We start from the raw sequence: 27461 nt of genomic DNA, 5'->3' as shown, positions 1-27461 counted from the left end.
AGTAAGCATTTTGCTTGAACATGCAAGATCAAAAAATTTTTCCTCTTAAAAAGAAAATTAACGAAGCGTTTTTTATCTAGATGATGATTTTCAATTATTCCGTTCATTTTTTTTATTTCCTGCTCTATATTGCAAATATAACTAAAATAATCTCAGTTTGGTTTAAAATTTTTCATCTCTTCGGCGACTTTTTCAGCTACACCTGGATATAAAAAAGCATCAATAAAAAATGGTTAAAAAAAATGTCCGATTTCTCTTCAAACATTGTTCTGTTAACTTTTTTTTTATAAAAGTGCCCTACATTCTTGCTTGTCTTTTATATCAGAAATCGATTTAGACGGTTCAAGCAATGATAAAATACTTCAAGCTGACCTCCACATATCCCAATCATCTTTCTTATAGAGTTTTAGTCACGATTTATAAATCTAAGCTTTTACACTGACGTTTGCGTTAAATTACGATAATGCCACAAAATTTATATCAATGACAATGTGATTAAAAATAAAAGCTAGAAAATGTTCTAAAGACATTTGATAATATAATTAAGAATAATTTCATCACTTTATATTGCCATAAATAAATTATAAAATCACGACTTAAGTCTTGTTTTTTTTAAATAAAAAATCTCAGCATCACTGGTCTAGATTAATTAAGATTTAATGAAATTACTTCATGAATTTTTTATTACTTAAAAAGAATTTTTTTTTCTCAAAGAATTGCACAGTTAAAAAATAAAAGTATTTTAATTCATCTGATCACTATCTCTCTTGATTTTTATTTTTATTAGGGAACATCAACTCAATTCACTCTTGATATAATCAAGATTTCAACGGCAAAAATGTATCAGCAACTGCAATTATCACAAAAGCTCATCGGGATAAAAATACGGAGGTTTTAATCTGAGGATAAAAATTGTTTGGCAAAAAATGATAGCTGTTTAAGTATAATTACCGTGTGATCCAATGATGTAACTTCTAAACTTGCAGGGCATCAGAGATTACCGAACGTCTATATTTAATTAAAGACTGACATGTGATCAACGTGATATCGAAATTCACGTCCTCCAGGAAATCTAACTTGATGAGCTTCGAATGTGCGTGTATCTGTGTATGTTAATTAACGTAATTATAACCCTAGTTTGTGGTGGAGCAAATGTGAATACTTGGTTGTATAGATAGACATTCTCGATGTTAAGCACACATTCAAAGGGTTGTTTATAGCATACGTAGCAATATACTGTAATATCACTGAACGTACATCTAATTTTATACTTGTGGTTGACTGTAATAGGGATATAATGGTCAACCCTTCGTTAATTACCAAGTTCTGCTTATTAAGTCGTACACTCCAGCAATTATACGTTGTAATAGATCTAAAAGACTGCATAGAAAAAATAATCTTCGTCATTTTTAGTTTCAATACGTAAAAACTATTACTGAAAATCTATTCATCCAATGCTCACGTTTATTGCATATTGTACCAATTGTATGGTTTGGTTGAAAAGTCTAGATAATTCCAGATAATTCAGGGCACTAGAAACTCTCAATGATTTTATTGTCACTGCTGGAAACGTGGTTTACGACAATCAGCATGGAGAGTTAGTTATTGTGAAAAAACGTATTAGAATACAATAAAATTAAAGTAAGTAATAAAGTTAATGCTCTAAATGGGTTAATTTTGCTGTTGCAGGAAATACGGAAGCATCAGTGCTGAGTCCGTTGTTACTTGGTTTAGCAGCAACAGCTACCCTCTTGGCACTTGCAGTGGCCGGAATTCTGGCTGCTCTGTACCGGAAACATTCGGGTGGCAGACCCGGAAGTCCTAAGCATGCCCCAATCGTTTGTGAGCCACCAAATGCAGGTGCTACCACTCCGATGCACTCACACAGTAAACAAGCAGCAGACGACATGGACCCTGATATAATACCTAATGAATATGGTTAGTTTACTCTTCTTATCGCTGTCGACTACTCTTTCATTGTTGTGCTTTTATGTTAACATTTTTCAGCTTGATTTCTATCCTTTGTAGTTGTTGTTTAACTACTGATAATTAAAATTACCTGATAGATCTTTTTTTTTCTTGATCAAAATTATTATTATAAATACCATCATTTTATTTTTATAATGACTTTACCTTGTCTGCTGAGCAAAGTTTACTCAACACAGTCAGCAGTTCCTTTGTTTCTTGGCAAGAACATCAAACAATAATGATGTTGACCTAGATTTAAGATAGTAATCCAAATGTTTTTTCCAAGATTATTTCTAATCATCAGATAAAACTACAGAAGTCCATTATTTACTTATTCAATTATTCTATTGGATAAAATATATTGAGGTTATTGACTTTTTGCACTGATATAACTGATATATGGCTTCTTATAAATTATTTCACAGAGCGAAGACCTTTGACTTATACTTCAATCTACAAAACTTCACCACAGAGGAGGCGGAAAGAGTTAGACGTAGATGAGGATGTATCACCAGAAAAAAAGCTAATAGTAGACTCGAGTGTAGATCTACATTCTGAAGGCAGATTGATGGATTATACTCCAGCTATTAATTATTTACAAAATCACATAGCTCAACAAGACACTTTTAGTCATCCACCAACGATTGAAGACTTCAAACAGATGGCGATGGATGCTTATAATCAACGTAATAATCAAAATGTGAGTATTCTCAGTAACATTTCTTTCATCATATTGACATGTTGGTATAAAAATAATTCTCCAAGTTGCAAAAAACAAGGTAAAAAGTTGGTTGATTGATGTTTCAGTGTCAATTACCTCTGACCACTTGACATTTGATTTATCAGAATTTTGATTTTCTCATATTTGTAACATTAATTCCATGAATAATTCAATATTCTGAGTAACAGCAACTTTGACATGAGTACATTAGATATCGACATCTTATCGAGGTTAAAATCTAAGTTAAATAAAAATTGAAGATATTTGAAAAGTCATTTTCCAAACTGTCGGTGACATGTACAGTGAGTGGAAAAATATTTGGACACTTGAGTAAAAAAAAAAAATAAGATACAATAATAATCAACTTTATAGACAGAGTTGAATGTACAAAAGTTGGTCACTCAAACTTTCCTCAGTAGTATTATAAATTTACTGAGCTTTAGAAAGTTTAATTACGCAAAGTTCGACCAATAATTTTTGATAAAAAGGAATAATAAATTATCACAAAATAAAAAGAAAACACACATAGTAATAAAAAAAAATTATTTTATATTGTATATTACTACTTTCACAAACTTCTTCCAATTAATTTTGTTATAACGTAGCTTTTCATCTCACTCTGTCATTAAAACCTCTAATTATTACTAATAATTTATTGAGTGCGGTTTGAAGTAACTTGTTTAAATTCATTATACTTAATTATCAATGAATTGATATTTTTAATTAAAGAAATACAAATAATTCATAGTAAAGTTAATCAACTTTTATATTCAAATAAAAATAAAATTTTTATAGTTGCTAATATATTTTTTTTGGCCATTAACATGTATTTTTCAGTTTACCCATATATTGGTTTTACTACTTTGCTGTGGGTATTAAAGAAGCTATAAACAATTTAAAAACAACTTTATGAGGCATTTAGCATAGTGCGGTAAACAAATTAGTCTTATAAATGCATTTAAGCTAATGTAAACACTATACGAGTCTGGAACCGTAGTAGGATAATTTGCTGCATGTGGTTAGAACAATTAATGTATGTATCAAGAAGAAATGATAGTAGTGTCTAAAAAAATTACTAAGTATACGTTGTACACATTATACAAGTATTTCGTTGAATTATTCTTTATATTTGAAATAAAGAGTTAATTCTATCCACTTAAATTTCTTTCGTTATAGCTAATGTATAGAAGTAGTCCCAAAGATTTTAAAGAAATCCTATAAAGTTGAGCAAATAACCGAAAAATCCAGATGTCTTCGAAACTGCTGGAGCGATTGAAATGAAATTATTCTCCAGGGGATTTCTTTTTTACTATCCAATATTTCTCTAAACCTATGACGATGTCGGAACAAAACTAGATAATTCTACTTTTCAAGCTGTCATCTCACTGTTGATCGTTAATCTTTTCTTTTACTTGAGCCTTTCATCAACGATGTTTAATCAAGGAACCTATTTTACTCTCTTTAATTATAAATTTTTTATTTCACAGATATATTATAGTCTTCAAAGATCCAGTAAAGGTCTTTCATCAATCACACAACGACCAGTGTCTTCCTCTATATCGGCACATGGCAAAATCCATCAACCGGAAGTAGTTACACGTTCCAATAGAATACAAGAGAGCTGTATATAAAAGAAGTGATAGGTATGTAAAACAGACATTATATATTCGTGGAAATCTTTGCTTGAAAATGATGCAAATTTTGGAAAAATGACAACTTTTTCATCTACTAAAAGTACATGTCCTTTTTACATATGTAAAATATCGTACATATGATTAGAAAAAATTTCAATTGCTAACTTGTAAATGTTCAAATAACATTCAAATGAATGGAAATTTTAAGACGAGCTATAAACTGCCGAAATTTAAGTGAAAAAAAAACACAATTTTAATGGCGAATGAATAAATGTAACAGAAAATAGTTCTTTGTTGTACAAACTAGCGTGACTAATGGAAGTTCAAGAGTTTATAAATACACAGTAGGGTAAAATAGAGAAAGATGGTCACGGTCTTGGCGTTTACTATATGTCGGAACGTTTACTAAGTTTAACAGCCCTCTAATAGGAAAAAGTCGTAACTTTTCAGTGTTTCATATCATAATATGGTGAAACCAGTAATTTTGATCTACTAAGAACAAATCTGACATCCTCGACAGTTTAAATTTATAATACAATTAAACTTTAATTAATATACATCGTAATTTACATAAATTTACATCGATTTTTGTACTGAATTTTTTTTAAAAAAGCAATTCAAATACTTTATCTATGAATAATCTTAAAAAATAAAAATTTAAATAAACAAAAAAAAAATGATTTTAAGGTAAACAGGTCAATGAATAAACAACTCTGATACAAAATTGGAAAGTAAATAAAATATATTTACAAACTTCGATATCATTTGTATTTTTCAAAAATTTTTATATTTATCCATCGATCCGTTTACACTTGATAATAAAATTTTACAACTTAACATTGTGTTTATCTCGTAGTCTTTTTATCTCTTAAAGTAACAAAATAGGGTTGATTTTTATTTTTTTAAATTGTCGTTTAAACTATTAAATGTAATAAATATTAAATAGAGTCTCAAAATCATCAACTTTTTTATGACCATCTTACTTATTTATACTCTAAACAGAGCAACTAATTTGAAATGTTTTGTTGAAAACAGTGACGAAGGAAAGAATAATATTTTTTTATTGGCTATCTATTCACTTTTATTGATAATAAAAAAAAATATATGAGTTCATCTGGACGCGAATAAAACTCACTTAATTCCAATAAAATAGAGTATTCTGAATCCGGCACAAAAATGTTATAGATGCTATAAAAAGTCATAATGTGGTTATCTTGTGGTTTAAAAACAATAATCGATGATTAAGTTTTGAGGTCATGACCTGTATCAATTGAATACATTTTATGAACAATTCACTAAATAAAAATGCTCTTTATTGCAAATAGCTAGTTAACTATAAAGGTTATTTTGTCAATTTTTCATCACATCAACTCGTTACTGTTTTCAATAATTGATGCGGTAAACATTTGTTTTTTAGTTTTAAAATGATTTACACAACTGAAAACGCGTCAATGCCAAAACTAGTTTTTGTACAAACAAAAGTATGTATTTAAATTTAAAACGACTGTAAATAGATGTTAATACTTATAAAGTAGGAAGAAAAGAAAATATGTACGAATTTTTTTTGTATACACTTAAGTCAACTATCATGTTGAAATATAACTTGTGTAATATACTAACGTAAATATGTATGAATAAAGGGGAATACCTCTGGTCTGTTTTTTAAAAATAATTCTACCTTTTATTTCCACTGAATATTACATTCCCAACACTTATATTTGATTCAAATACTGACATGAAGAGAAAGTTAAAAGGACAACCGGGAGCAAGTAAAATAGGTTTCGAATTTATAGGAAAGTTCTGGAAATTTTACAAGTACGTGACTTGAATAATATTACTGCGATTCTTTTATTTTTTACCTGTTCATCAATATTTATTATTTCATTCGCAGTATTGAAACTAATACTAATAAATATTGCATCCCAAGTACCTTCATCGAATAAGCCATCAAATGAATATATGAAAACAATATCCTCACACTAAATTTATAGTTCATTTATTTACCATTTGTAAGTTGGAGTAATTGTAGCCATATTTACAGTTTAATTGATCAAATTGTATGCTTTGAATAATAAATGACTATTCAAAGGTGAGAGTATTCTTGGAACGAAGTGCGGTGACTCGCAAATCCTCGAGGGATGTTAGGATATTTTGGTGTTTGCATACGTTGTAGACCCTCGTCTCACTAACAAGGGTCAACCCAACCTCTTGCCCTATTACTCCACCTGCCTACGCTTTCCACAATTGTTAAAATGATCTACTTCAAGGCGTTATAAGCATTGTTAATGCCTTTTAATTATCCATCAATTAATCAATGATTAAAAATAATTGATTATCCACCAAAAAAAAAAAACATGGATTTCAATGGAATAATATTTTTAAATACAGAGAACATATTTTGCTGAATACGAATTGAACTAATGATTCAATTTAATGCTTTTAATTTAAAAAAAATTGCGAATTTTTTTCCCCTAGAACAATGCTTGGATTATAAAAAAATATAACTATAAAAAGTAGAATAAAAAAAATCCCTCAACAATATTTTATCTGTTGGTAACTTCAAAACTGGTTGCAGTATAAAAATTAAAAAACAATTTTAGAATTGAAAGACTGCATTGTATTTCATAAATATACCCATAAAACAAATGATGATATAATTTCGCATTATTTTCAAATATATGTATTTAAGATAGCTTTTTCTATTAAAACAAAAAGAGAATGATTTCGAATATAATTGGATACTGTGATATCTATATGTGTACGAATTCTCGATTAAACTAGGAAACCATTATGTAAAGTTATAATATAAATTCATCACCAATATCGACTGTTCTCAAGTTTATTCATGAAATGTGGTTTATTTACTTCTAAAGAAAATCACCGAAACGCGGAAATTGGCAATAGCTGAAATGAGATCGAGAGAAACGTAAGCATAAAGTTCTCGTAGAATAATTTTGTGGGATAGAAAATAGCCAACGATCGTTAACGAAGCCAATTATTGCGAGACGTTTCCAGGGATGACGAGAACTATGTATCTACACTATTAAGAAAAATCGATAGTGAGGTTAACCAGATAATGTCTCAGGTTAATCAAATTCAAATAAATAAAATCATTTAGTAAGTTTAGTTGTACAACTTGAAAATTATAGAAATATTATTAGACATTATTAAATGAATGTCTGACTCATTGATCCACCCTGTTAAAATAAGTTGAGTCTTTCTCTATCCTTTCCCTTCCCTTTGCTTAGTCACAAGATCGATTTACGGCAGCTCTGTCGGAGGTTTGTCGTGTGAAATCGCGAATAAATCGCGAGGGCTTGAACGCCTTGTCCACTGACGCTCGATTTATCGCACCAAGCAAATGTTACGAACAAGTCGCCCTCGTTGACCATCACCCTGGACACATCACGACGTTACCTATAACATATAGGGATTTTATTACCATTGTTGCGTAAAAGTCCTCGACGATTAATCGTGCAAGCTCTTACTCACCATTTTGTTGAATGTGATAAATATCTCAACGTGTCATTCTTCTACAAAACGATCGTGTTATCAGACTTACGGATAATTGAATCACTCAGATAGATCACGTATATAAGTCAGAATAAAAATAAAAGGACTGATATATTCATGGCACGCATACTTTTTTTTATCTTAAAGATTCCTATTCTGTTCTTTTATAACTCTGGGGAATGGCCTTTTTACCATTCTTTCAAATCTCTGGAGCTTTGCGTTTACTATCCACAAGCTTCATCCAAGATGCAACAGCACTGGTCAGCTTGCTATTCTCACGTGAATCGATAAGAATGAAAAACAGCAACACCATTTTAACAACAAAAGAAATTTATCAAGTTTTACTTTACACTGGTATATGTTGTGAAATCGTTGTCAAGCAAAAAAATATAATCCTGGCTAAAATACATTCCTATGAAACTATGATAAAAGAAAGTAGGTTGGACCTGTGAACTTGAAGAGTTTTAGAGAACGAAAAAGTTATGATTAAAGTTTTGCTTGGTAAAAAAGTTAAGGACTGTCAATCGCATGTCTTTAGGATTCTTAAAAATATAGTCAAGACTATTACAATCTTGAGTTATTGAATTTTCTGAAGATGAATTTAATACAAGATAAAGAAAAACAATTAACAAAAAATAGTAAAATTTTTATAAATATAATTTCTTGTTTATATTCATATAAACTTCCTCTTTCTCCCTCCAGGATAACCCTAAAAATTTTTGATTCTGAGCCAATGATAAGTCACACGACCTCTGTGGGTGCACTAATGCTATACAGTGCATAAATTTTAGCTGGTGAGTCACTCAATTATATTTCAGGATATTGAATAGCAAACGGTTGCTAAATTTTTATAACCCCATACATCAGCTCATAATTTATTTCATAATTTATTGGATTACCGTACTTTCAAATGATATTGGTTTCAAAATAATTTTATTAACAATAAAAAATGAGCATAAAATTTCAAAGTTATGTTATTTAAAGAGTGTTGTAAATGTTTAATTATTTTTTATCAAAAAATAAATAATTTGTGGACATTTATTCATCATCGATTCCAATAATTAAATATCTACTTATCAGATAAAATATTCAATAATATTTCATGTATGTCGGTCACTATAGGGATTCGCCTAAATTATTGAGTGGATAATCCAGAGTTTGATCACTCCAATCTTCTAAGTGCTATATCCTATTGGCTGCATTTAGGACTAGTTAATTAAAACCATTATGTCGCTCAAGTTTAAGACCTAAGTTTTGAAATTGAAGAGACAATTTTCATGAGTATGTTGTCACCAACATGACTGTCATGATAATGATAGAGGAAAAAAAGTCTTTAGGGTAATAATGAAGTGAACAAACATAAAAGTAAAAGGGTAAGGATAAATAGCTGCAATAAAATAAGGACATGTTAGGTAAGACTATTCTTGAGAACAAGTGGTGAGCTTGAGAATGATCGAGTGAATAAAAAATGAGCTACGGATTTTACTTTCTACTCATAAAAAAAGGAAACACGTCAACAGGGCACTGTATAAATTTTTAATTGGGTCCAAGTAAATAATTTACATGCCAGACTTGCTTTCTTTTTTTTTGGAATTTTATTGCAATTTTTTCTAGATTATTAACTGAAATACTGAGGCAATAGAAAGAAAATTACTATTGATTAGTATTTATCAAATTGCAATGATCAATTTAAATTCCTAATAATGAGAAAATTCAGTACTTAAAAAATTTTATCGTCTTTGTAGCAACTTTAATTCTCATGTATCAGTTATACAGGGACGTAAAACAAGTGGTGGTTCTTAGATTAAAAGAAAAATAGACATTAAAAAACAAGTTTATAAAATATTTTTATCTGTGACATTGTGATGGTTTAAAAATATAAAAGTTTTAAATAATATTTTTCATTGTATATTGAAGCATAAAAAGTTGGTAAGAATTAGCAGTATGAACAAGAAAAGTATAATTCTGTCGTTTTCATCAACTACTAGTTTTTGAAAGTACTAACTACGTCACTGCAACGGTAGTAAATAGCATTAGCAAGTCAACTACTACTTTACTCTCTAGGTACTTACTTCTTGAGATTCGAGTTAATTTATACAAGTGGTACACTTTAATGCAGTTATATAGTTACGATGTTACAGTAGTTTTAGCATCAAACCTTGATACAGACCAAGACGCCGAACAGTGTGTCTTAAACAAATGGAATGACTTGAATGATTAATCAGAAACATGAGTTTGTTTTTAAAATTATAATGATTGACAGCACGAAAGGTGGTAATTTAGCTGGGTGTTAACAATCACAACGTTTATAAATTAAATGTACTGAAAATTTATTTTATTTAATTACTTTCATCATATTATTTTTGTTCCTATACAAATAAATAGGTAACGTGAGGTGTGAAATATATTTTCTAGGATATTAACTAAAGTACTTATTTAAACTTTTTGTAAATTACATTCATGTCGAAACTATTTTCTGCATTTCCATGTTAACAAGTTTAAAAGTTGGCCAGCTATCGTATCACTTTTGATATTACAATTAAAAATTATTCTAATATCCAACATAAATTTTGTAAAGTAGCAACATGATTATTATGCTTTGTCAGAGCCAACTTGTTTTACATGACGATATATAATACTTTTTAATCCAAAATATTTTACATAGTCAAAAGAGTATCATTTTAAAATTAATTTGAGCGAAAACATTTATAGTTGATAACGTCAAATGATCCCAGCCTAATAATTAAACATCCGTTTGTAATATAAATAATTGGTAACATGATATAATTTTTTTATTGAAACATTCAGATAAATGGCCAACAATATTGAAACAAATAACAACGCGTTAAAAGTGTTAAATTTATTTAATTTGAACATTTTTAGTAGTAATAAAAATGTTACGCAAGTACTTTTGAATATTTTTTATCGTATAATAACTGAATTTATGGAACGTTTTAAAAATACCAGAAATAACGATCGATAATAACAATCTTATAATGATTGATGTAAAAATATTTGCCGTGCTGAAAATAGTTTCGTCTTCGATTCTTTTCTATCGACTCAAATTTTTTTTTTAATTTCTGGAACTGCCAGTAGTTTCCATTTATGTTGAAATCTGAATTATTATTTAATTCTTCTGAGAATAGGGTGAAGTAGACCAACTGTAATAGCAAATGTAAAAGTAATACAACTGCTATTCTGTCATTTAGTGAATATATTAACAAAATATTAACCAGCTATTAATTGCAAAGTTATGCACTGATAGAAGTATTTCTTTCTATCTAACATAATTTATTATCAGCTAATAAATATGTTATTTGAAAGAGAAATCGAATGAACATTTAGGTTATATTATAAAATAACTTTTATTTATTGAAAAGTTTTGAATAAAAAATAACGGTTTCGTAATGATGAAAATTAATATTTTCTTTTAAACATTAGCTCGATGAGCAATTACATTATAATCATTTAATTTCGTGTGAATTTTTAATGGCTTTATAAATATAATAATATCAGACAGCTAAGCAAAGAAGATTTATTACCTAACAATGAATCTTTATTTGTATCAAATAAATGTTGACAAATAATTTTAATGAATTCATTTAGTCCCACCAAATATATTCTTCTATCAGTGTGAAAGAAGAGAATAACTAAAAATCATCTTTTTATATTCAATTTTATTTTAATTTTGTTGTTAATAAAATAATAGTATGAACCTTAAGAATTCTAACTATGAAGTGAACTTTTTTTTACATTTTCAACTAGAAGTGCTTTGCAGAAACAGTGTTTCTCCTTTACAGTCTACACCTTGTCTTCTCGATTGCTCAGCTTGTAGTAACCAGGATAGTCTTTGAAAGAGTCAATAGACCATCTATTGACTCTTTACTTGTATATCAAATGGGTGTAATCGTTGTACACAAGCTATTATTGTCTGTTTGGTATACGTAAACATCTCTTAATTCAATGGAAACTAAGTGAGAAACTGAAGAGTCATTCAATACAATAATAAATTGTTCAATTTTACGAATTTATCAAATACTACATTTCTGAGATGAAGTTTACCTTGAGTATTTTTTTCTAAATCAACATTATCTATTGAGCTTTTATCTTAGAATTTAATTATATAGAATAATTAATTAACTTTTCATTAAATCCATTAGCTAAAAACTATGAAGAATTCAATATATAACGGATTTGAAACTTTAAATTTAAAATTTTAAAAATAAAACCTCTCAGTGAATAAAACTTCCCTTAGGTCAGTTGTAATGGGGTAACAACGAGCCCGTATAATTTATTTACTGTAATTTATAAGAAGGATTGTAACATCTTCACTCTGTAATTTTCACAGTAAAAAAGATTCTAAAGCAATTTTTTTCAATGTTGAAAAATACGTTGTGTATTATAAGTGAAATGAAAAAAAAGAAGTACTACTGAAATGATTCTTTTATCTAGAATATAGATGCTCAATGAAAACCATAAAGTTATAAAATATAATTACAAATAGTACGAAAGTACGCAGAAAGTCGCAAAAGTTTTGTTACGTTACTCGAACAAATTTCCCGAGATAGTTATTAACGTTCAAATTGAACCCTAGGTGACAGAAATACCCGTCAAGTAAACAAAGGTAGATGACAATATTTCTATCAGTTGAAATGAGATGAAACAATCTAACGAGACAAAGCTCTTTGTGATGCATTTGATATTTCTATTTAAACTTGAATAATAAGCTGCACACATCAATTCTCAACTATCGTCTGCAAAAAATAAAAAAAAGTATCACACTTATTGTCAGAAAAATATGTAGCTTCATTAAAATGTTTTTTTAATTATTTAAAAACGAGGAATCAATTTTAAATCTTTCAAGAAATATTTGAAAATTAAAATGAAAGTGCATATTGTAAATTTAAGTATTTTTTGTCGCATATTTTATAGCTACATACATTATTTGCTATTAGCTAATTTATTGGAGCCCAAGTACCGTTAAAATTTGAAGCATATTATATAAACTCTTCAATTATTACATCAACAATGGAAACTTTATATTCCTCTACATACAATTGTGCTTTTATGGCATCTAATAAACAATGAATCACCTTTTACTACATATATATACATAATTCACTAATCTCACAATAAAACTTGTTTTGGATTGAGTCATTGGGAGAAGCATGAGCGTGTAACGTTGATATTTTTTATTTTTTTTTGCTTTAAATATGACGAGAACGGTGTGGCCGTGGGCAATTATATTGCAAGGGTCGCCGGCATGTTAAACTCGTTAAAAAGTTAGTCGGTTCTGGGACTTCGATTTATCACTACGATGGTGATTAATAGTAAGATTATAAAACGTGATATAGATGTCAGCTATTCGTAATTATTGTTTATGGTCTTGATTTTCTTTTATATACTTCAAAAGCCTTATTAAATGATTATTCATGTGCATAATAAAAACACGTTAAAAAATTAGCAATTCGAAAAGAATAAACGTTAACGCCATTTTTTATCTTACTTATAAAGTTGCACTGAATCTTTTATTAAAGAAACTTTAACGATGAATAATATGTTTTATGTAACAGTATTGTTTCAACAATAATAATAGAGGGATAGTTGGAACATTTCACTTGATCTAGATAATCTAACGAATAATAAATTAACAAACAACTTTCTTAGAACTTGGCTTTTTGATATTGTAAATATCATATAATGGGTACATAAGTATGCATGTGAGAATGAAAATAAATATTTTATTATTTTCGTTTATAACTACAGTAACATTAATTTTCTGCTAAATGTTGGATATAGTCTTCTCAACGAGGTGCTAAATCAAGGAATTACAACGATTAACTTCAGTTGAAACTAAATTCCTGTTACTGCACTTTATTTGCTATCTCTTTCTTCTTCCTGTATATCTATCCAATGCTATTATTTTTATTCATGCTCTGTGAGATTTAAGTTTATTCATTAAAAGTATTTGGCTTCTCTTGTTACATCAAGTACCTTTTTAAAGTTACATGAAGTATCATTCCATCTAAAGAAACTTTTAATTAAGCCGTAATTAATAAGCAAGCTCATCAATCAATGCATTCATTAAAAAATAAGTTAGTTTACAAATTTATATATTTTATTTTTTAAAATTATGAATAAAAATTAATAACAAAATGTCTTCTAAGAAGTGAAGGAACAATTTAATTATTAGTTAGATAAAAAAGGAGCTTTATTTACCTGAAGTACTCCATTATCAGAACAATTAAACTTTTTTATCCTTCAGGCTTTAACTGGAACCTTTTTGTATGGCAACACTTGAGTATATAATTTTCGATTTGTGAATATATTGAGTTTAATATTAAGTATATACATATACGTTTGACTACATCAGATAAAAGCATCGCTGTAGATAACATTCAATAACACATTGGCATGCAAGCCAAGTAATTGGAAACTTAGCAGGACAATTCCCTATACTGCTTCAGAGTATGCAGACTATAGCAGAGTGCCCAGTAATTTCTGTCGGGTGCTCAAATGACCCGCTGTGAATGAAGGACCCTGGAGCAAATTAGAAAAAAAAGAAGAGATTATATTACTTTCTCGCATGTTCACACGTCGTAATAAATTTATACATTAAAATATCATGTATATAAATTCTTTATTGCCAATATATAAAGTGTGTTTTTCTTTATTTGCCATATTAGAGACGATATACGGTATCTGCTAAATTAATAAAGACTGAAATATAAGCTATAAAAGTCACTGGAATTTCGTTCGTGTTTCCAATCCAATTATACTAACAATGTCAACGTAATTTTAAGTAACAAAGTAGATGTAGGATTTAATCATTGAATTTTTTTTATATAAATAGCTATTATTTAGAGTTGACATAAAAAATATGTTATCTTTGATCATTTTCTCTTGTGTCTATGTTTATAAAATAAAATATGTGAAAAATTTCACGAACATGAATAAAATCAATAAATATCAATTTATTTCGAAGCCAAACCTTTCTATTATTCTTCGCAAGATGTATTTTTCAAAATAAAATTCATTTTATAGCAATGAATAATTTCAATTCCAATTTTCTAAATTTTTATCTATATGTTATTTTTAAAGTTTAAACAAATGTCTTTTCATTTTTGACTTGAAAGTATACATTCTGAAAGATAATTTTATCTTTAAAAACTCGTATGAAATAGTTTTGTTCCCCGAGGGTTCCCCATAACATAAATTGCAGCATAGTTTATAGTAAAATTGAAGTAAATTCCTATTTTACCTCATTTTAGGGGTGAAGGAATAAATTTTTTAAATGTTTGACCTGATTCCGCATTTCTACACATTGAGACGAAGAGAATGAGTGGTCAAACTTGCAAATCGGACAACTTTGATTTTTCGACCCCAAAAAATGGCAAGTGGTACCCCTTTCCATTTTTTTCGGCCAAAAAATAAAAGTACTCCGATTTTGATGATTAAGGGCTCATTCTCTTCGTCTTAATGCGTAGAAATGCGGAATCGGGTCACAGCCCGAGAAAATTTACTTTAACACCCTTAAAAACGGGTTACACTAAATATAAATTACGAATTATCATCCCCTTAACTTTAAACCCTTATAACTCATGAACGGATAGTCCAATAACTGAGTTATGGGACGTTTTAGAAACTTAGAAATTTAAGCTAAACATGCATATCTATAAAAAGTATTTGAAAAATTCCTTTCACCCTTAAAATCACTAAAATATAAAAAAAAATCACATTTTTTTGGGAGTTTGCCAACTATTTTGGTAATTTTAAGGGTGAAAAACATTTTTTAAACATTTTTCATGGATATGTTTCTTTAGCTTAGATTCTGAAGTTTCCAAACACCCCCTTAAAATCATTATAAGATGACTTGTATGGGAGTTATAGCGGTTCAAAGTCGAAGAGTAGACGATTTTTCGACCTTACTTCGACTTTGAACCGCTATAACTCCCATACAAGTCATCTTATAATGATTTTAAGGGGGTGTTTGGAAACTTCAGAATCTAAGCTAAAGAAACATATCCATGAAAAATGTTTAAAAAATGTTTTTCACCCTTAAAATTACCAAAATAGTTGGCAAACTCCCAAAAAAATGTGATTTTTTTTTATATTTTAGTGATTTTAAGGGTGAAAGGAATTTTTCAAATACTTTTTATAGATATGCATGTTTAGCTTAAATTTCTAAGTTTCTAAAACGTCCCATAACTCAGTTATTGGACTATCCGTTCATGAGTTATAAGGGTTTAAAGTTAAGGGGATGATAATTCGTAATTTATATTTAGTGTAACCCGTTTTTAAGGGTGTTAAAGTAAATTTTCTCGGGCTGTGACCCGATTCCGCATTTCTACGCATTAAGACGAAGAGAATGAGCCCTTAATCATCAAAATCGGAGTACTTTTATTTTTTGGCCGAAAAAAATGGAAAGGGGTACCACTTGCCATTTTTTGGGGTCGAAAAATCAAAGTTGTCCGATTTGCAAGTTTGACCACTCATTCTCTTCGTCTCAATGTGTAGAAATGCGGAATCAGGTCAAACATTTAAAAAATTCATTCCTTCACCCCTAAAATGAGGTAAAATAGGAATTTACTTCAATTTTACTATAAACTATGCTGCAATTTATGCTATGGGGAACACAACTATTTTATACTGGAATATAAAATTTCGATCAACAAAATATTTTTGGTTGTTATTAAATATAAAAAAGTGACCGACTTTTCTATTAATACACTCTTTTGTCATTGTCGTCTTCTTTCCACAACACAAAACTCCTTTTATTGGCACTATAATCTCGTAAAACTGTATAGCAGATTCTTCAAAAGACTCGATTCTTCTGTAGCGTATCTTCGACACAATTTGAGGACGAATAGCTTACTTGAAGGTTAGAGATAAAGGTGTTCAATGTCGTCTTTTTCATTAATCTAATCTGTGTGAAATGAGAACTGCGATGGAATGTTGAAAGGTAGAAGAAAGCAAACGAGAAAACAAGAGAAAAATGGAAAAAAGAATTGAGGAGTCGAAATTGCTTCGGTAAAGCTTAACAGGCTTGATGTTAAAGAAATGATTGGAAATGTTAGGGTGGAAATACAAAAAAAAAATATTATGAAATAATGATGAAGCAATTATGACAGTTCGAATAAAGAAAATCAACTGTTGAAGCATAATTGGACATAGAGAAAACTCAATTTTAGTTTGTTTTCATTTATATTGATAAAAACATAAAAAAATTAATGACTTCTTGTCTGTCAATAATAAAAATGTAATCATGAACATGTGTCCATGAATTTAATATAATTTCAATTTCAAATAGAATTATTTAATAAAATTTTCAATATTTCATGATAATTTCATCAAAAAGTTCAATAAATCTTTTACATTCATCATTCAATTATTATTATCAAATAATTACACAAGAGAAAATGATAAATTGATTATATTTATAATGTTAATACAGATTGAAAATGATGAAATCCGAACTATAATAAAATAAATTTAAACTGGATATTAATTTCTATAAAATATTCCAAATGATTATTATTAAATACCCTTATCAAATATTTAATTAAATTCAATGTCTATTTATTATTGACTATATTCTTAAAAATTCATTACAATATTAATTGTCGTTCAAAAATCAGTGATGAAAACGATAATTTGTGTATTGAGGAATTTGAATAATTTACACCCATTTCTAGACACTTAGAGAACAAATCGAGGTAAAATTGGTATGGGAGATAACACGCAAAAGTAAAGTAAAAATGCAGAAAAGTTACTTTGATTCTTGTCACGTTTGAGAATCACAAGGGGTGAATGCTACCCTTTAACCTCCTGCTGTGTGTCAGGTAGCGAATGTTGAAGAGTTCGATGTCCGCACTACAAAGCAGCATTGCGCTGTATAGTGCATTTCGCATGCGTGCCATTTGATCAGTTCGTTAGTGTCCATTAATTATGACCAATTCTATGTTTTTTTTTTCATTCAATAGGAGTGAATGCGTGACTTGACAACAAGACGAGAGTGAATTTTTAGAATACTTAAGTGATATATTCACTTTATATCATCTCTTTGATACATCAAAGCTCGTTCCAGCATCAATCTCAATTATGATTAAAAGATTCATGGATAGGCGTTAAACCTCATGCCACTAAAATAGTTTAGGCTAGTTTTACTCATTTACATCGACATTTGTTATAATCGTTCATGATATCTTGAATTATTTCCCGGAATTTTAATCTACATTATAATGAAGTGCATGATAATGGATATTATGATTTATTTATTTTATCATTTTTATTCAATCTACTAATTTCAGTATCTAAATTAGTAGTAACATTCAAATCTTTTTAATAACCCATAAATTGATGTGCATTAAATTTTTATTATTTTTATATTAAATAATTTGAAATTGAACTTGATAACTCATTGACCCTACCACTTGGGAAAATAAAAAATCTAAAGTTTAAGTAAGGATGACAGCATTTAAATTCTTCATTACTTTAGTAACATCTTGAATTGTTTTAATTATTCAAATCGTACAGAAGATAATTTAATATGACAGCTAAGGATTTTTATTAAGTTGAATAAAATGTTGATGATTAATCTGTGGTTTATGTTTTGTTTATTTATCATTTTTTTTGTTAAATTGAATAGAGATTACATGTGCTTTCTCTGCGTGATTAAAACTCACTTATTTCGTGAATCATTTACTCTGTTCTTTCACATTTATCAAACCAATCTGGTTCATTATACACGTGATAAAGTCTTGTTTCAACACGTTACGACAATGTCTTTCATCAGACAGGAAAACAATCTTAAAAGCCATTTTTTCAAATCTCTAATAAATTACATTGACTTTATAGTGTCGTAAATCAGCTTATTTATAATAGATTAACTCTGAATTGCACTTTTACACAATTATAATTGCAAATGATTCGAGTATAAAATAAACTTTATGGGAAGCTTTATCTGGAAAAAATATGATAGGTCAAGAAAAAGCAAATAATTAAAAAAGCTTTACATTTTTTAATCAAGAAATTTGATTCTATCTCCAGAGTTGAATATAAATTAATATTTAAGAAATCTATCATCATTGGTGCTCTTTATTCATTTTATGTTGAATTAGAAGGTAAATATTGTTTATACTAAAAAAACATCTAATAGTGATTTAAATAAATTGATATTATAGTCATACTTGACTATAAAATACCGAATATGTATCATTTATCTACATACATCAATCGACATGGATAGATGTGTTGTTTTATATTAATATCACATAGCATGTTGTGATAATCATCATTATTATTATTCATAATATATGATCGTTGATGAATTAATTAGCTATTACTTTTATTAGTTAATCAATGTTTGTAATTAATGCATGAAATATTTTCCCAGAATTTGCAATCAACATAATGATTTATTGTTCCATGAAATATCATTTTTATCATGACATCGTTATATAAAGTCATTTTAAGCTTTAAATAGATCAATGAAGGTTCAAATATTTTTTTATCATAGCAAAAAATATTTTTTTTGCAATATGTCTTCATATATGAAGATAAATTGAAAAATATTTCGTTAAAATGATGTAATAAAAATATGTTATTATAGTCAAACATCCCTAAAACTTTATAATAAATATTTTATATTATTTTTTTTTTGTGCAAATTTAAAAAAGATAAAAAAATCATCAACGAATCAGAGAGAAAGGAAGTTTTTGTCTTGCAAGTTTAATGAGTCTACGAGTTTCAATATTCTCTTTCACCTGATTTTGACTTTTAATCTCAGATGACTATAAGGTATATCCAAAGGATTAAGATCCTAAAAGATTCTTCATATAATTCTGCTAGCGTTGGTTCTGTGTATCAGCTTTTCTTTTCTTGGTAGTAAAGGTTAGGTAACACTCGAGCGAACAATAACATTGCTGACATCATCACAGTCCAAAGAAAGAGCTTTACATTCCACTAAAGTAAAAGCTGTGATTCGTCCAAATAACCTCCGATTCATTTTAAAATTCTATGGAGCTTCCTTTCGCAAATAGATAATTTTTCTATCCGCTTGAACTTCATTCTTACCGGTTAAAAAAATCACATGAGAATATCAAATGAAAGGACGGGAGCTTGTTGAGTTGGAGTTTCAGGTGCGTAGAAAGCTCATAAATTTGCAAGCGGTAAATTTATGATTATGCATGAGCTCTGGTGCTGAGTGCACGTTCGCGAAGCCGTATCGCGTGGCATATTGCCTCTGTTTCGCTTACTGCTTGTTGAGAGAACAGAGAGTTATAGACGTTATCAGATAATTTCTATTAATTTTCTATAGGTCAATAAATTTAATTTATTGCTAGATTTCTTCAATAATGTCCATCTCGATGCATGAGAATATGCTCCATATGCATCCAATCATTATAAAATCTCTGTTAAAAGTATTCATTGCTCTTTCTTCCAATAATATTAATTTCTATTTAACCAGTGTCATTAAAAAAATAACCTTACTGAAAACATCATAGAAAAATTTGCATTTTTATAACATAATTAACATCATATTCAAAACATTTGTACTATAAAAATAATAAAAACTTGTAGAGTGCTAAAATAAAGTGATAGGAAGTAAAGGAATTTTTTAAATAATTAATATTAATAAAAAATAAAAACTACAAGCAAAAAAAATATTATAATGGTAATGATAGAAATGTATTTTCTACTTCTATTTAAAGATATTTTCAAATAATATAATTTTAGTGAGCAAATATTTAATGAAAATGTGGTGAGTGAGAGAAGACAAAATAGGGAAGGAATGAGTGACTGAGAAAAGATATGTCTAGTAGAATTTAGAAAACGAGAGATCCTGGAGACCAAGAGGAGTCCAGGGTCATTTTATATGCATTTTAATTAATTCTACGCGCCAAAGCAGTGAGTAACAACATTGCTGTATTATACTATAGTCTGTCCCAAGCTACTTTATGCTCACATTTCTCTCACAAAACTCGCCTAAATTTTCTAGTATCTTCTCTACTCTCTCACCTTTTATCATCTCTCAACATCGCGAATAGAAATTCATCCACGAGTTTCACTCCCTGTAATTTCACTGTCAGAGATAAATATTCCATTTTGAGCTGCAACTCTCATATGAACTTTTCCTTCTCATTTTCCACTACTAAAAAAGTGGGCATAATATAAAACATAAAAGATAGATTTACGAGAACACTTTATATTATTATTGCAGCAAGAAATGTAAAAGTATGAGAACGTAGTTGGCAGTCAAACAAGCGTGAGATGATAATTGTTCAGATATAGCCTTGCCACATACTCGTGTTGGAGAAATTGGCAAAATTCCACAGCTGCATGGGGTGATGTTATATATTCTGGGGTTCTTATATTTCTGACTTCACTATAGCAAGCAGCTTGGCACCTTCATGAATGCGAGGACTAAAAAAAACAGGACATTCTTTTACTCGTTTTTGAGTTTTTTCGATCTGTTTACACAGTTTTTTTCCTTCATTCAAATTATTTAATTAATTTTTCTTTCATTAAGTTTTGTTTAAAAAGCACGCATCCCTCAACTCTTTTGATAATAAAGAGAATATTTTTTTTCATTAAAAATAATATATTTTAAAGAATTATTTTATTCCATTTCGAGTTTGTTCTCTAGACAACACAAAAATCATGACTGCAGCTAAAATAGACGTTCAATTTTTCATAGCAATAAAATATATTTTTTGAGTGTAGGAATTGCTGAGTAATATTTAGAGAACCATCATGAGAAAGAGACAACACCAACATCGTATATCGTTCACACAAGGGTTATGTAATTTCTCTGCAGACAATTGTGACCCCTGTTGAATATTCAAACCCTTGTTGATGTGCTAAATAATTATGTCTCTCATCACCACTAGACACTCCGTCATTTTCGAGAGTCGTCGTTGATGCAATTCTGGATTCTAGGAATGTTATAGGACTGTTAAATTCTATCCTTCCTCTATTCAATCCCAGCAGTTCAATCTGTTAAGGCCTTTTGGTAGAAACAACGACAGACAGTAGATACTATGTACTGTTGGAGCTTAGTATCAATAAGGTGACTCGAATCTCATCTGTTTACAACATTGCTTATCCTTTGATTACAAAATCATGTAATTAACCATTTCAAGGAAGAATCAGTGCATGAGGTAAGGTAAGTTATTTATTACATTTGATCTTAAAGGAAGCTTTGCTATTGTATCTGCTTTATTACTATTAATTATAAACGATAGTGTTATGATAAAAAAGCGTGCATTTTATTCAAAAATAAATTTAAACGATTGACAAAAATGTTGATTTAATATCATATTTCCAATGACAGAGTTCTTTAGAGCTAACTTGTAGTGAATATATCGCAACTTTTTCTTTTAACTGGCAAATATTTAAAAGTAATGAAAGCTTGAAAAGTAAAAGTTTGACAAAGTTTGAAGAACTGATCTGCAATTTGAAGATTCAAGTATCATTAAGTACGGTTTGTGGCATAGATTCAAAGTTTAAAAATAGTTTATTTTTGATGTAACCATTCAATCAACCAAGGTGTGCTCTTAAGTGCCACAAGTCACGTATATGAAGCTGCTCGTGGAACTGAAATCCTTCAGAGAGATTCTTTTACAAAAATTCAAATGAAATAGCAAATTAAAAAATGTATGAATGTCTAGTTTAATTTATTTAAATGTATTTTACTGAAAGTTATCAATCCGATAAATGGAATGTATATATATAGGAACTTGATTATATATTATGAGAATAGATTTTAAGTATTATATATCGATTTGTGAATAAACATTGTTCGATAATATTATTAACTACACTACCATGTCATTCTCCAGTATATTATGCAAATTGATAACGTTCCGTCGTAGCTCATGAAGCGCTAGTTCTAGAGCTGCAAGCAAAGCATCATAATCGTCTCATGAATATCATATCATGTGTATATTACTATCAATGATCTCGTGTATAAATACACATGGAGAAATCCAATATATTTAAATCAAAATCCGTCATAAATTCGAGATCAACCGACTATTTTGAAAGAAATGATAGAAATACTTATCAAACTGTTTCTCATTTGATTCATCTTTATCAATTGAATGTTAAAATAATCAAGAGCTCTATAAAGTTTGATAATGCAATCAAAATATACAATTTTCTGGCTGAAGACCTTAGGGCTATGACCAGTTTCAAAGGTTTCATGCCTTTGTAACAAAGGACAATAAATAAATAACATAAAATGGAAAAAAGCTGAGTAAACTTTTAGTACAAAAAAAAAAAAAACAATGTATTCATGTTTTATTTGAGAATTTTTAGTGAATTAAAAATATTTACTGTTGATGATCATTGTTGGTAATTTTTAAAATTCTTTTATCATGTATGCCATTTTTGCAGTTTAGAAAAACCATAAAGAAATTTTTTGTTTAATTGTACTACAGTGTAAAAAAAGATAATTATGTCTGCCTGATAATTGAGTATACTACTTAAAATAATGTTAAATATTTTAAAGGTTAATAAATCGATTTATTATCGATCGTCAGTTAACGTGTATATTACTGTAGTCATTTCTCTTTCAGTAAATTCATTATTTCGAACCACTCTTGAATAGTTGAGGTTTTCCGCCCTCAGTATATCGTTACAATAAACACCCTTCAAATGCCACTTGCTTTTTCGCACGCATTCCTTTGTATCTCCACTGTAATCAACACAACCGTATCTTTAAATTTCTGCGGTATACCACTCAAATTACTTTATTGCTGTCGCTATAGTCGCCAGATATTCGAGATATTATTGCAATCTTAGTTTTAGTTAACGTAATTGTCATCTTTTTATTCTGACTATTATTATCTTTCACTGTACTATTTGAAAATATTACAATAAAAATGTTTCTATTTTTAGACAGAAATGACAGTCATTTGATAACATTACTATTACTTTATAACTTAATTGGCAAATTTTTTAGCAAAAAATATATTTTTTAATTTCTCATTGTAAAGATACATAAAATGGCATCTGTAATAAGAAAAGAAAATAATTTTACTTTTTGTCACCTTGTAAATTAATGACATAAAAATTAATGCATTTTCGTACATTTGAAGCACTTAAATTATTCACGACACGAGTGATCGTGTATGTCAGAATCATGAATAGAAATGTTCTATTCATATACAGAAGAATATGTCGCAGAGTAATAAGAGAGAGTAAAATAATAAAGAGCAAAAAAGATAGAGAGGAAATAAAAAAGAAAAACAGGAAAAGGAAGAGTGATTGAAGACAATAAAACAAGAGTTTGTTTGGAAAGACTGTATTACTGAGCTTCAGAAAACAGTTTGGAACCTAGAGCTCTAGACCTGAGTTTTCTTGTATTAATGAATATATGTGAATGACTCAATATGAGTCAAAAAGTTTCTTCTGCAACCTATTTACCGAATTGCAACCATTTGAAGAATTTTTTTAATAAAAAAAAGAAAAGAAAGTAGAACAGTACAGAATTAATTGTAAAAAAATATTCACTCTATTGATATTTTTTAAATTTCAATGTGCTAATTAAAAACTAATAAACTCGGAAAAAGTGGTAATAAAAAAATCACATAAAATTCAAGAGGTTAAAATTAAATAATAATATTGAATTACTTTGAAAAGAAGTTATTTCAATTTTTTACTGCATTTTATTAGTTCTAAAAATAATATTCTTTAAGCTACAATTTTTATCTTTTCCTTTTTTCCTAACAGAAGAACCTCCTTGAGAAGTCTGAGTGGAGAATTGAAAGACGACGGACGAATAATCAAGAGATTTTGAAATTAATTGTATTCAACTGTTTATCTCTAGTCTAATAAAATACACTGTCTGCTTCAAACTGACAGCTTCTCTTTAATTATGACATAATATCGATATTAAAAAAAAGTTTAATTTCATCTTCTTATCATAAATAGTATTATTTTTTTTCAACTAAACTAGCATGTTTTATAAATCTCAAATTTGAAAGTATTTTATTTCAATGCATTTAAAGTATTTGAATATGACGTCATCCATTTAATTAACATTGTAATCACTTATTAAACACATTCAAGTACACTAAAAGTGACGATAATGTTAATCAAGTCAGTTGATGTCGTTCACAATTTTAAAGTGAATCGTTAATAAATTTTCCGGACTTTTATTTCAAGTTTCAAAACTTGAGCGTAAAAATAACATCAACATCATTTAAGTACTTGGTTGAGTCTTCATTTCTTTAAAAAAACTTGCGGCTGAATTCCACGTGTGAGCATATTCACTTTTTTCACTTTTTTATATTAAGATTCTTTGAGTTAGAGACGCCGGAACGCGCATTAAATAGAAGACGGATCCGTCAGAGAGGTGTTTAGTTTAGAAGTGTGAAGTAAAGGGTTTTATATGTATTCTAGGTAAAGTGAAGGCAGTAAAGCAGTAGAATGTATATCAAAAGATAAAAATACTGTAAAATGTTTCAAAAATTTTCTGATAATAATTGCAAATGATTAACAATGGAATAAATTTCAAATAATTCCATTTAAATACCGGAAATTGTTGATATTCCAATTTAAGGATAAAAATAAATCAATTATATTTAAAAAAAAATTTATATTCAATTTTTTTCATGTCAATTACTATTGTATTGATCTTCAGTTGGATTAAATTTATATAATATTACGAAATTTATTAATTATTATTTATTTATTGTTCAAATGATTACTTTTTATTAATATTAAAATTATTAATAAAATTGAATAACAAAAACTTTGAAACAAGCAACCACATATATTTCAGAAAAAGCACATTCTCTTTCTTTGGGTGAAAATACCACAAACCAAAACCCCCACTTGACACAAAAGAGCAGAATTACAAATGTTGAAAGGTCTAAGCTATTTATCTTCATTCACTTTCATATGCCACTTCAGTAGGTGACTTCTCATTATCACCTTACCATATCCATCCTGATTAGACCGAGTGCACAATGAACATTGCTGCGACAAAACCCTTCAGACCGCGAATTCACTAGCTCTAACACATTTGCTGCCGTCGAATACACCTGCCTAAATCTACGGTTTACAATTAGCTGAGTCCTATACAAGTCACACCCCAATTACCATTTAATTCGATCCCATACGTCGCCCCTTTTTCATGGAATGTGTATATGTGTATATCTATAGATGACACCCTATCCTCACTGTGATATAACTGTAGGTGCGTTTTTAAATGAAATATGAGACAGTTTTAATTTCACACAATTCTCGTTATTTAATATATACATAAATGGATCAATATATTTCAGTCAAATCGAGCAGGAATTTAATTAAACTGTTCAAGATAGAAAGTACGTAATCAACGTTAACAATTGTTTTATCATAAGTTGTAATTATTGTATTGGATTATATGATATAATACGTGGAGAAGTTTATAAATAAATAATGATGATAAATTATCGAAAACTTTGAGAGAAATATATTATTTTGGTTGACCAAGAGTTTAGATTAGGTAATTAAGACATTTTTGAGGTTCAAACTTGCTCTCTAGATAGTTGGCTATTGAATAATTCCTGAATTTCAGGTCTGATTAAACTTGTGAAACAAAAGTAATGGATAGAAAACAATTGATAAAGAAAATGAAATTGTGAAAATTTGATGAAAATAGAATGGAAAGAGACGAAAGATTAATATGAGGTTTCTAGCCATTGTTATATCATTTTTGTGGCATAAATGTATATTAGTACAGAATTGTCAATTTCAAATGTTATTTTTAAAATATCTTTTATTATTATCATTTTTTTTTAATTCATTTATTTGAGAATGCTTGTGTTAAAACCGTCAACAAATTAACTAGCAAATACAAACTTTTTATTAAATGCTGACAAAAGTAGCAAAGCTTTCTCTATCAAATGCATGGCTAACGTCGTGTCCAGAGACTTCCATTAGTGTTTTTTCCTATATACCATCAACGTAAATTCTCACGTATATATTCTAAAGTAAAAGAAAAAAAGAATAAAAATTGAAATATATATGGAAAGGAATAATAATATAATTTTTTTTGTCGTAAAAGAGTTTATGAAAATAAGATGCTGTATCTTTATGACTTATTTTCAGAAAACACAAAGGAGATGGGATGCAAATAATAAGAATGGAAACGTGAGAACTAGAGAATTCTTATATCTACCAAGTCCGGAAGGTTTCACAAAGACCCTCAGTTTGTTATTAAGGAAAGAAAAAAGAAAGACAGATCTTCATATCGAAAAAATAAGAAAATTTGCAATTTTATTTTTTAATATTATATTGAAATAAATTTCTCTCTTTTAATACCAAAAAAAGAATTTTATTCATCAAATGAATTATTTCTTAGTTTTAATTTAATTTGTGTATATACTTTATTAAACAATTACCACTGTGAATTCTACTACACCGAATTTGAAGCATTATTACCATTTCAACATTTACAATCCTTCTTTCATTGTCCATAATGTGATTACTCAAGAATATCAGCAGTTTTAATTACTCATCAACTTCAGCTATGATGGCTCAGCTTGATTTTTTAGAAATGTTTCAAATAGATACTGGAATCGAGAAGATACTAAATAATTAACTTCAGTGGAATTACAAATATAGTAACT

General features: G+C 28.5%; 1 protein-coding gene across 6 annotated transcripts in view; it reads left to right on the top strand.

The window, feature by feature from the left end:
- The window catches only part of LOC118068157 (neural cell adhesion molecule 1-like), a 44431-nt gene extending 39107 nt beyond the window's left edge, over positions 1-5324 (top strand). For all 6 annotated transcript variants that reach the window (XM_035085369.1, XM_035085371.1, XM_035085370.1 and 3 more), the window contains 3 exons: positions 1690-1938; positions 2394-2668; positions 4177-5324. In XM_035085369.1, the coding sequence (XP_034941260.1) occupies positions 1690-1938; positions 2394-2668; positions 4177-4320 (668 nt within the window). In that variant the 3' untranslated portion in view covers positions 4321-5324. The remainder of the gene's footprint in view (positions 1-1689; positions 1939-2393; positions 2669-4176) is intronic.
- Positions 5325-27461: the final 22137 nt, after the last annotated feature.

The sequence above is a fragment of the Chelonus insularis genome, unplaced genomic scaffold (genome assembly GCF_013357705.1).
Source record: "Chelonus insularis isolate UGA/USDA-ARS -01 unplaced genomic scaffold, ASM1335770v1 contig_399_pilon, whole genome shotgun sequence".
NCBI classification, from domain to species: domain Eukaryota; kingdom Metazoa; phylum Arthropoda; class Insecta; order Hymenoptera; family Braconidae; genus Chelonus; species Chelonus insularis.
Note: the sequence above shows the minus strand (reverse complement) of the source record. Positions and strands in the feature narration are given on the sequence as shown.